Source organism: Nansenia antarctica (assembly GCF_963989245.1).
Source record: "Nansenia antarctica genome assembly, chromosome: 18".
NCBI classification, from domain to species: domain Eukaryota; kingdom Metazoa; phylum Chordata; class Actinopteri; order Argentiniformes; family Microstomatidae; genus Nansenia; species Nansenia antarctica.
In genome coordinates this window covers 20,563,106-20,575,203 of record NC_137691.1, presented here as the reverse complement: position 1 = coordinate 20,575,203, position 12,098 = coordinate 20,563,106, and the positions used below count along the sequence as shown (strand labels likewise).

Below are 12,098 nucleotides of genomic sequence, written 5' to 3'. Positions count from 1 at the left end.
GTATAATACACATAGACTATATTTCCGTAGAATTGGACAGATTTTCAGATGGGGACAATCAGGCGATGTGACCTTTTTCTGATTCCTCTGGTCGTTTCTGCAGGGCCTAGTAGCGCTCGCGGTTCAAGGACTTACACAACTGATCTGACCAAGTGATGTCTATTAGACTGACAGCTTTGAGTCCACGCGGCTTACCCGTGTGTGTGTGTGTGGCTCGGGAGGCATCCAGCCTGTCCTCTGCAGGGATGTGTTAATGCCTATCAGTGTAATAGCTTAGGCTACTTTCAGTTTTAAATCATTTCGGATTGTTTACTAATTCCTCTCTTTGAGAGGTGATGGCATGGATGAGGTTTAATCAAACGGGCAAGTCATTGCGCTGATTTGCCTAATTGCCTGTTATTAAATGTCTAGATCAATAGATTTGACCAATCGATGTAATGGTTGCCATTGCCTTATTAGTATCCTGACAAATTGCAATTTTTAAAATGTTTTATAGATGCATTGGTTTAAATTATTATAGCCTAACACTTTTGAATTCAATTAAAGAGACACATTGTTGACTTAATTGGACCGCCATAACTCTCTAAGCCTCGCTGCCAGTAAGAGGGAGACCATGTCATTGCCTCACTGCAGGGTGACAACATTCCATAACTGACATACAGTGGAAGAGGACATTGACCATAACTGCAGCAAAATTGAAGAAGACTAACAACTAGCATGCTGCATCCTAAAGCGACTGCATTGCATCTAAAATTCAATCATAAGTAGGTCTAACACTTAGCGATGAATGTACAGTATTGCCCTGAGTCAGAGATTCTGGGTACCAAGATTATGCAGGCTAAGCTTTTCCATAAGGTTCCTGGGTCTGAGGCCTTTTGGTTACTTAAGCCCCTTTCACACACAGTTCCCTGTAAACTGCATGGAATCCCGACCCGTGTCAGCCGGGCATTTTCAATGTTCACACATGACCGAATTAGCCGGCAATTACCTGGTTGCTACCTTTCACACATGTCGGCATTGCCGGGTTGTGCGATCTACTTGAATCATGCAAACTGAATGCAGAACTGGAACGAGACAGGCGCGTGAGACTGTCATATACCATATATATATTTGCCATATATCATACCTCTGTTTTATATTGAAAAATGTGATGATAAATACATATAAAATGGAGGTATGATATATGGCAGATATATATATATATATATATATATATATATATATAAATATGGTATATGGCAGTCTCACACGCCTGTCACTTCCAGCGAGTCAACTCGTGTTATGCTTACCATCACCAAGTTCGCTCGCCAACTAAGGCACTTGATTACTGTTGATATAAACATACTATACTAGTCCAATAGCACAGGGAGAACTTGGTGATGGTAAGCCTAATACCAGTTAACTCAATGCTATGCGCTCTGCGGGCTCTTCCTGCGCTCTGCGGGCTCTTCCTGCGCTCTGCGGGCTCTTCCTGCGCTCTGCGGGCTCTTCCTGCGCGATGCGGGACAGCTGAGAGGAGACGGTGTGTACTTTGTGTATAGACTGCTTCTATACACAAAGTGTACATTTGATAAGTAAAAGTAAGCTAGCTACGTAAGTAATCTAGCTAACTATGATTGGAAACAAACAAAGTATCCAGTTAGAATTATAGAAGATCCCGACCGTTATAGAAGATTATAGAATATCTAGTTGTGTTTTCCTGCTGGTCTCGCTGCCTGGGTTTGAACAGATTTTGGGATCAACTACGACGTCTCCAGTAGGCTACATTAGAACTTAGCATCATTTGAAAACAAAATGGCGGGATGTAAGGATCTTGTAACTTCGCAAACAATAGCAGCATTAAGCCGACCCGGGAACATTACATTACATTACATGGAATCTACTGGAAGGATGGTCAATGTGGAATCTACTGGAAGGCTCGTATGTGTGAAAGGGGCTTTAGTGTGGTTATTAGGCCTAATGCTTCTGGTTGGGGTATATAGCCATAGACCCATAAGGACAGCAGACCCGTAAGGATGGGTTGGTGGAGATCAGCGCTGGTCATAGCAAAATAACTTTTTGGATGTAAATGTATTGAAATGATTGACACTCACTTTCCCTTTCCCTTTCTCTTTCTCTTTCCTAGAGGCAAACTATGCCAGCAGCACCAGAGTCTCTCCCCCTGGTGACGTGCCAGCACATTGGTCAGACCCCCACGTCCCCCTCTAGTCCCGCCCTCTCCCCCTCTAGCCCCGCCCTCTCCCCCTCTAGCCCCGCCCTCTCCCCTGGCAGACCCATGCTGCTGGACGCTCCCCACAGAGCCACGCCTGCACCATGAGCGCCAACGGGCCTGCCCCCGCCTCCGCGGCCCCGGCTGCCCCACCGGCCGCACCAGCCCTCCCTGCCCCGCCGGTGCCGCCTGCCCCTGTCCCGACCGTCCCGGTGGGAGCGTTGGCACAGAAGAAGCGGCAGCAGTATGCCAAAAGCAAGAAGCAGGGCAGCAACGCCAACAGCAGGCCGCCCAGGGCTCTGTTCTGCCTCAACCTCAACAACCCCGTACGCAGGGCCTGCATCAGCCTGGTGGAGTGGAAGTATCCTTTACGCTAGTCCAGTGCACGTCCTGGGAAGTGTGTGTGTGTGTGTGTGTGTGTGTGTGTGTGGATAGATATTGGTCAGTCAGTGGTCAGTGGTTGTCTATATTCTAGTGTAATCGCATACGCCTCACTGTTGAATGAGTGTGTGTGTGTGTGTGTGTGTGTGTGTGTGTGTGTGTGTGTGTGTGTGTGTGTGTGTGTCTGAAACTTAAGTGTGGAAGAGTAGTGAGAGAAACCTCATTGTCTCAGTTACTGTCCGGTAACGTCCCCTATGGATATCCTATGCCCACATCTGCCATAGTGTATCCATATTATATGCAGTGAATCTTACTGAGAGATGCTGCCCATTGTGCCCAATCAGTTTGCTTAGAATTCAGTTCTTATATACCTTATAGCACAACCAAGGCTCGACATTAAGGCTTGTCCGCTTGTCCGGGACAAGTACATTTTATGTTTGGACAAGTGGACTTCCTCCTGCAGTTGTCCAATGGACAAGTCAAAACAAAAAAACTAATCAATATGTATTAATATCTGCAAACATTAATTCCTCCTTCCGATCTGAATAGTAAAAAAAAAATAGCAAGCAAAGCGATGCCGCGCCTCATTCTCGCTATTTCAGTCTCTCGTAGTTCATTATCGTCATAGTTCGTAAATTCGCTCAGAGCGCCAGAGCGCACACTGCGTTCAACGTCATAAAGAGACCAAGTAATTTGATTGGACAAAAGGCATTCCATGAGTGCTGATCAGATTCCAGAGCGAGTTTACGAACGCAGCCATAGTGTTGTGGGTCTCCTGTCACTAGTGCCATTCACGTGAACATGCGCATATTCGCTTCTTCTCAATGCCTATGTCTTATTTTCATGTAGTTCGATGCAATCGTATATTTTAGGTTTGAAGTTTTAAGACCAGCACATCGCAATACGAACTTCAGAATGACACTAATAGATTTCTCAATTTGAATATAGGATACTATCCAAAGGCTAGCAAATAAGATTGCTTCCATTGGGGAGGGACTGTAGTTACAAACATTTTTTGTAAATATTCCTAGATATTCATCCCTTTTGTGGCCAATCTTAATCTAAAAGGGTTAGGGTTAGGGTAATCACTGATTACCCCTACGTTTTTAAATAATTACAAAATATTGTTTAATGAATACATTTTAAAATTAAGGATACATCATTATCAAATCAATAGTAGTCAAATGTGTTATTTGCATACACATACACTCACTGGCCACTTCATTAGGCACACCTTGGGGTTAGACCCCCTCTTTTGCCTTCAGAACTGCCTTAATTCTTCGTGGCATAGATTCAACAAGGTGCTGGAAACATTCCTCAGAGATTTTGGTCCATATTGACACTATAATATCACACAACAGCCCGTCTGGCACCAACAACCATGCCAGGTTCAAAGTCACTTAAATCACCTTTATTTCCCATTCTGATGCTGGTTTGAACTTCAGCAGATCGTCTTGACCATGTCTACATGCCTAAATGCATTGAGTTGCTGCCACATGATTGGCTGATTAGGTATTTGCGTTAACAAGCAGTTGAAAAGGTGTACCTAATGAAGTGGCCGGTGAGAGTATAATATATTATTATTCATATTATTGCTTTTTCAATTTTTTTGGATTTGGACAAGTAACTTGAGCTCTAGGACAAGTAAAAGATAAGTTCACTTGTCCGAAGGACAAGTACCTGAAAAAGCTTAATGTCAAGCCCTGGCACAACCATACAATTGACCCTCAGTGGGAGGGTGTCACTTCAACATGAAATATACATTAATTATATTTAGTTAATTCTAGCGTAGGTCGGTAAGGTAATACTAAGAAAAGGTGTTAACGCCTAGCCACTGATGTATGAATCACTTTGTGAATGTGTTCTCCTGTGATGCTAAAGAATAGTCAACTGGAGGTGAAAAAACAAAGTCGTTTTGGTCCCTCCCAAGGCGCAGTGAAAGTCACCACGTCCTAAATCCTAAAATACTAGTGGGGCATGTAGACAGAGTGACTCAGTGGCACAGCAGCTGTGTGTGACACTGCTGCATTTGCTGTTCAAGCATACTGTCAGTAGAACTCATACTGTCAGTAGAACTCATACTGTCAGTAGAACTCATACTGTCAGTAGAACTCATACTGTCAGTAGAACTCATACTGTCAGTAGAACTCATACTGTCAGTAGAACTCAGCTGTAATCATGAGCATTATCACATGTTATTCAAATATCTTTACGTTGTTAAGTGTCATTGCTGTATATTATGAGCTATGATTAGTGCCATAAATAGAATTTCAGCTTTTTTTATATGTCATGTTGTTCACAATGTACATTTTGATAATAGTTTGTGGTTACATTTAATGTTTTTATAATTTGCCTTAACTTCCTTTTCCAGGCCATTTGATATCTTTATATTAATTGCTATTTTTGCCAACTGTATGGCCTTAGCTGTGTATATTCCCTTCCCTATGGACGACTCCAACTCCACCAACCATGACCTGGTGAGGCTATTAATATATTCCCTGTTATTACAATTGTTCACTCACTGCCAAGGCTCCAACAAACTTTGATCCTTATCATCAATGTTTGGTCCTGTTCCTGTTTGTTGCTTTCACCTGCTACTGAATGACTGGTTGGAATGACTGGCCCAGGAAAAAACAGACAGTACTTAGTGCAGCTGTGTTCTCAAGTCACTTTTGGACTACTGGAGGCCACCCAGGCTGTACTGTACCGCACAGTGGTTTTTGGGGATTGGGAGATGTAATTGTAAAATATGAGCAACATACCGTCAAATGATGTGTCTATGTGACTTACCATCAAGAGTAAAAGTATTAGGATTAGGGATAAAAAAAACGCTAGTCATGTTGTTTGTGTTTGCAAATTATGCTTCCAACTATCTAGTGTGGTATTATAAAGCTTTTCATGTTTTTTTTAGGGGTGCTTTTCGGTCATGTTTTGTATCTTGTTTTGGAAATGTATGCCGAGGTAAGATGTAGGAGTCTCTTGCGTAATCACGCAGACAGTACTATTGTGCGTAGGTCTGTCGTGTTGTAGTTTTCATGTGCAGAGATTGTATTCATTGTTTTGTTTGTAGAAATGTTGGCCCCTTTCTGTTCTGCCAGCATGTTTTTGACAGTTCTAGTGTGTGTGATGAATTATTGGCGATGAAGTTGTGTGTAATGTGTGTTGCAGCTGAGGGTGAGTGTGCACTGTGCACCACTCCAACAGCCAGCCAACACACATTTGGATTCTTGCATGAGCAGAATTTAGCTGAAGTGCTTTAATGATTCATGAATAGCTCGTATGTCTGCAGACAGCTGAATGTTCCTCTTAATGTTACGTCTGAGAGCATGGTGATGTTGCAGAAAGAGTACTAGAGAGTTTGTGATGTAAGTGGCGAGATAGGGTTGTGGCAGAGGGGAGGGGGGGACCCCGAACCGTCTGCCTTCAGCCTAAAAGACGTATATGCTCATGTTCTGGTTTTTAGTAAGACTTTCTCTGGTCTACTTGAAAGAAGGTTGATGTAATGCTTCACAGTGTGACCTCCAGCAGAGTGACCCCGGGGTGTTTGTTTGCACAGTGGTGCATAGGAGGAGAAGTAGGTCATCAGAAGCGATACAGTCTCTGCTAGTGTATCATCTATGCAGGGGAGGCTGATGGAGGTAGAAATTGGGAGGACTGGCTCATTGGAATGCATGGAATGTTTGATACCATTCCTCAATCCATTAAATCCATTACAATGAGCCCGTCATCCGATTTCCACCAGCCTCCACTAAATCTATGGTACTGGTTTTAAGGTACAGTACCACAGAACCACTGGAGACTTCTAGGAGCATTTAAGTTGAATGCTTAGGCTATTATGTGAATGAGCAAGGCATTTTCTGTATGTCTTCGGGGCGGCTGTGGCATAGGAGGTACAGCCGACGTGTAATGATCGCAAGATCGGCGGTTTAAACCCCGGCTGGCCACATGTCGAGGTGTCCTTGGGCAAGACACTGACCCCCAATGAGTAGGCCGGCACCTTACATGGTAGCATGCCGCCATTGGTGTGTGAATAAGAGGCCATTGTAAAGCGCTTTGGAATAAGACGCTATATAAGTCAGTCCATTTACCATTTATGTCAACGACTGACATTGTAGAAGTCAACTCTATAGAATGTACAGTAGGAGGTCTAGCTAAGTGGGCTGCACCTTATGGTTTGTCCATATGATGTGTTCATTCAACCTCATGGAAAGTCTGCATTGCGGTTCTGAACTCCACAGCGTGAGGCTGTCACCCTGCACTGTGTTACCATTGAACTGTGGGTTATGGGGATGGGGATGTGTCTAAATGGATGTTAATGAGGACCCAGTGACAGATTCCACTTCCTTATGTGCGCCTTGCCTCTGGGTGCTAATTACCGTGGCTGAGAGGCCATGCGAAGGATTAGACATAGAATTATATTTATAACGTACAGGGGGGGAAATAAGTATTTGATCCCCTGCTGATTTCGTAAGTTTGCCCACTTACAAAGAAATTAACGGTCTATAATTTTAATGGTAGGTTTACTTTAACAGTGAGAGACTGAATATCAACCCAAAATTCCAGAAAAACACATTATATAAAAGTTATAAATAGATTTGCATTTGATCGAGGGAAATAAGTATTTGATCCCCTAGCAAAACATGACTTAGGCCCAATCCCGATTCCCTTTTCTACCCCTATGGCTCGTTTTCGAGTGTGACTCGATTCGAAGCCAAGGCCTTCGAACAGAGCCACAAGCCATAGGGGTTGAAATCTACCCCTATGAATTGGGACAACCCTTCAAGACTGATACGTCATCAGTCGTATAGTAGAAAAGCATTGACGCTCGCGACTCATTCACAACTTCACTTTTACGCTATCAATCGATCAAACAAGTCATCAAATAAAAAAGAACAATGCTTCATTATCAGACCATGACAGAATAACGGCGCTCTAACCTGTATGAAACCTGTGCTCCTACCCTGCCAGTCTGCACTGATATAGGACAACAGTGCAACAACTTCGCGGCTGGAAAAATGCATGACTTACAGATTTAATTTTATGACGTTCCGAAATCCGAAGTGACAGGAACGCTGGAGAAACAGCCGCTGTCTACTGCATTAATTAACGACATGTCCTTGATGAGTCTCCCGCTCACTGCCCTCCATAAAAAATGGCACATCCATCGATTATATTAATAACAACTGCTCGGATTAGATTGCGAGTTGTTTTGGTATAATAAGTACCGCAATACAGATAGCGTCATATACCACCAAGGGGGGGGGGGGGGGGGGGGGGATTCGTGCCTATCATGCACATATCAGCCTGTGGATAGATAACTTTAGATAGATAACTTTACATTAAATATGCCTACCATCATCCGCTGTCAAACACCACAATTTATTTCTGAATAAACATGATTGTACATCTCTGTAATCGCGCACCAATGTATTTCTATGGGGAAGGCTGTGCTTGACGATTCCATTGGACTGACGCCGGGGCAGAGGAACAGCGTGACTGTCACCCTGTGACAAACGCGCAGATATGAGTGCTCCGGTGTACTGCTTTGATAGTCTAATGGAAGTGATCAGGTAGGCTACCAGTCCTCTACTGTTAAACCCGAGCGCGCTGGACTGTGGAACTTTCTATGTTAAGCATAGGCACCTCGGCATAACAGCGATTTTTTTGTTATGCTTGTTGTAAAGAAAAGGTCTATAATGCATTGAAATGACATTAGTACATAAGACATTAGACATTAGACATCAGACATGGAAATATGTCATGCGCGACTGTCCACAAATCAGCCTGTAACGTTAGACACAGCACCGACATAAAAGCGATTTTTTTGGTTATGCTTGTTATAAATAAAAGGTCTATAATGCATTGTAATGACATTAAACTAAGATAATAAGATGGTTATCATAATTGTTCAAATCTTTATGAATAAGTAATTACAGAGAAAGTAAAATGACATTTCCGCATTGAATAGAGCGACATAACATTTCTGTAGATGATTCGCAATGCATCCTGGAATCAAGGGGTAGCGTACCACTATGGCTTCGAAGCTAGTCTGGTCCTGAAATCGCTCGAAATGAAGTCATAGTTAGCCCTCGAAATGAAGCCATGGCTCGATGAAATATTAATTGGGATAGCCCTCCCCCTAAACGTGAACGCGCAAATCAAGCCATAGGGGTGACAACGAAGCCGTAGGGGTGAATTGGTATTGGCCCTTAGAACTTGGAGGAGAAACCCTTGTTGGCAAGTACGGAGGTCAGACGTTTCTTGTAGTTGGTCACCAGGTTTGCGCACATCTCAGGTGGGATTTTGGTCCAGTCCTCTTTGCAGATCCGCTCCAAATCCTTAAGGTTTCGAGGCTGTTGCTTGGCAACCCGAAGCTTCAGCTCCCTCCACAGATTTTCTATAGGATTAAAGTCTGGCTAGGCCACTCCATGACCTTAATGTGCATCTTCTTCAGCCACTCCTTTGTTGCATTGCCCGTATGTTTTGGGTCATTGTTGTGCTGGAAGACCCATCCACGGCACATTTTCAGTGTCCTGGCTGAAGATCTCGCCTCATGGGGTATTGATGATCATGAGAAAGGTGAGGGATCAGCCCAGAACTACATGGGAGGAGCTTGTCAATGATCTCAAGGCAGCTGGGACCAATATTCACCAAGATGACCATTGGTAACACACTACAAGACTATGACCCCAAGAACACTATCTCCACTGTCAAGCACAGAGGTGGAAACATTATGCTTTGAGGCTGTTTCTCTGCTAAGGGTACAGGACGACTTCACCGCATTGAGGGGATGATGGACGGGGCCATGTACTGTGAAATCTTGGGCAAGAACCTCCTTCCCTCAGCCAGGACACTGAAAATGGGTCGTGGGTGGGTCTTCCAGCACGACAATGACCCAAATCATACGGGCAATGCAACAAAGGAGTGGCTGAAGAAGATGCACATTAAGGTCATGGAGTGGCCCAGCCAGTCTACAGACCGTAATCCTATAGAATATCTGTGGAGGGAGCTGAAGCTTCGAGTTGCCAAGCGCCAGCCTCAAAACCGGATTTGGAGAGGATCTGCAAAGAGGAGTGGACCAAAATCCTTCCTGAGATGTGTGCAAACCTGATGACCAACCAACTACAAGAAATGCCTGACCTCTGTGCTTGCCTCTATGCTTTCTCATCCAAGTTCTAAGTCATGTTTTGCTATGGGATCAAATACTTATTTCCCTCGAATGCAAATCAATTTATAACTTTTATATAATGGATGGATATATATGGATTTTTAGTTGATATTCAGTCTCTCACTGTTAAAATAAACCTACCATTACAAGTATAGACGGTTAATTTCTTTGTAAGTGGGCAAACTTACAAAATCAGCAGGGGATCAAATACAGTGATGTGAAAAAGTATTTGCCCACTTCCCAATTTTGTCTGTTTTTGCATGTTTGTTAAATGTTTCAGATCATCAAACCATTTTTAATATTACACAAAGATAACCTGAGTAAATAGAAAATGCAGTTTTTAAATGATGATTTCATATATTAAGGGAAAAATGCTATCCAACCCTACCCGGCCCTATGTGAAAAAGTAATTGCCCCCCCTTAACAACCAACCGATTGAACACATTAGTTTGAAAGCTGAGTTCAATTTCACAAGCCACACCTAGGCCCGATTACTGCCAGACCTGTTCAATCTAGAAATCATTTAAATAGAACCTGTCTGACCAAGTGAAGTAGCCTAAAAGATCTTAAAAAGCAGCACATGATGCCTCGATCCAAAGAAACCAAAATTACTCCAAGAGTGCAACGACGACTCATCCAGGTCACAGAAGAACCCAGAAGAACATCTAAAGAACTGCAGGCCTCACTTGCCTCAGTTAAGGTCAGTGTTCATGATTCCACAATAAGAAAGAGACAGGGCAAAGATGGCGTCCATGGGAGAATGCCAAGGAGAAAACCACTGTTGAGAATAAAGAACACAAAGGCTCGTCTCACATTTGCCAAAAAACATCTTGATGAACCCCCAACATTTTGGGAAACAGTTCTGGAACTTTTTGGAAGGTGTGGGTCCTGTTACATTTGGCATAAACCTAACACAGCATTCCATAATAAAAACATCATACCACCAGTCAAACATGGAGGTGGTAGTGTGATGGTCTGGTGCTGTTTTGCTGCTTCAGGACCTGGACGACTTCAGTCATAATTGATGGAATCATGAATTCTGCTCTCTACCAGAAAACCCTGAAGGAGAATGTCCGGCCATCAGTTGGTGAGCTCAAGCTCAAACGCACTTGGGTTATGCAGCAGGACAATGATCCCAAACACACCAGCAAGTCCACCTCTGAATGGCTCAAGAAAAACTAAAATAAGGTTCTGGAGTGGCCTAGTCAAAGTCCAGACTTAAATCCGATTGAGACGCTGTGGTATGACCGTAAACAGGCAGTTCATGCTCGAAGACCCTCCAATGTGGCTGAATTAAAACAATTCTGCAAAGAAGAGTGGGCCAACATTATTCCTCCACAGCGATGTGAAAGACTCATTACCAGATGTCGCAAACGTTTGCTTGCAGTTGTTGCCGCTACGGGTGGCCCAACCGGTTATTAGGTTTTGGGGGCAATTACTTTTTCACATGGTTGTTATATGTTTTAAGTCTTTGACTTCAATAAATGGAATGATCATTTAAAAACTGCATTTTCTATTTACTCAGGTTATCTTTGTGTAATATTTATTATTTGATGATCTGAAACATTTAAGTGTGACAAACTTTGCAAAAACAGACGAAATTGGGAAGGGGGCAAATACTTTTTCACAGCACTGTATGTATTTCCCCCACTGTACATCGGACTCAGAATCAGGGAGTCTTATCACTACCACCAAAACTCTCGCCCTGTAATTTGAGTTACAGGTAGACTAGACTAGCTAGACTTGGGAGGGAGTACTCTTCGACAGCACCTGATGTTCTTGTCATGGAACTAAAAGAAGGCGTTGACCTGGCTTGGTTATGCAGCAGCAATAGACAACCTAGATCTGAGAAGAATAGTACAATTCTGCCTTTTCAACAGAGGGTACGCGCGCGTGTACTGTACACACACACACACACACACACACACACACACGCACACACACACACACACACAAACACACACAAACACACACACACACACACACACACACACACACACAATGAAGTCACACAGGAGGAATGGGAGAGGAAAAAACGCTGAGCTGGTTTGATATGTCAGCCAGCAGGCGAGCGCTCCAGAGCCACAGCACCATCTCACCCAGTTGACTTCAGCAGAGCAGGCACATACTGTATCTCTGCAGGCCCACAGGGTGGGCTGCTGAGCGCTGAAGGGGAAGCCATGGCAGGTGAAGGCAGGGGGACGGCACAGGGTGTTGTGCCCGTCGAGGAGGGCAAACGCCAATCCCAGGGATCCTACCACGAGGCCGTAATGCCATGCAGATTAGATTCACTGACATTCACTGACTCTAACTGGGTTACAGCCCCCAACACCTTTATCG

At 43.7% G+C, this 12,098-nt stretch overlaps 1 protein-coding gene across 1 annotated transcript in view; it reads left to right on the top strand.

Moving 5' to 3' along the window:
- Positions 1–2,313: 2,313 nt before the first annotated feature.
- cacna1da (calcium channel, voltage-dependent, L type, alpha 1D subunit, a) overlaps positions 2,314–12,098 on the top strand; it is a gene marked incomplete at both ends in the record, with an annotated part of 88,448 nt that continues 78,663 nt past the window's right edge. The window contains 2 exons of the mRNA XM_080548046.1: positions 2,314–2,570; positions 4,962–5,067. Of these exons, the coding sequence (XP_080404172.1) occupies positions 2,314–2,570; positions 4,962–5,067 (363 nt within the window). The remainder of the gene's footprint in view (positions 2,571–4,961; positions 5,068–12,098) is intronic.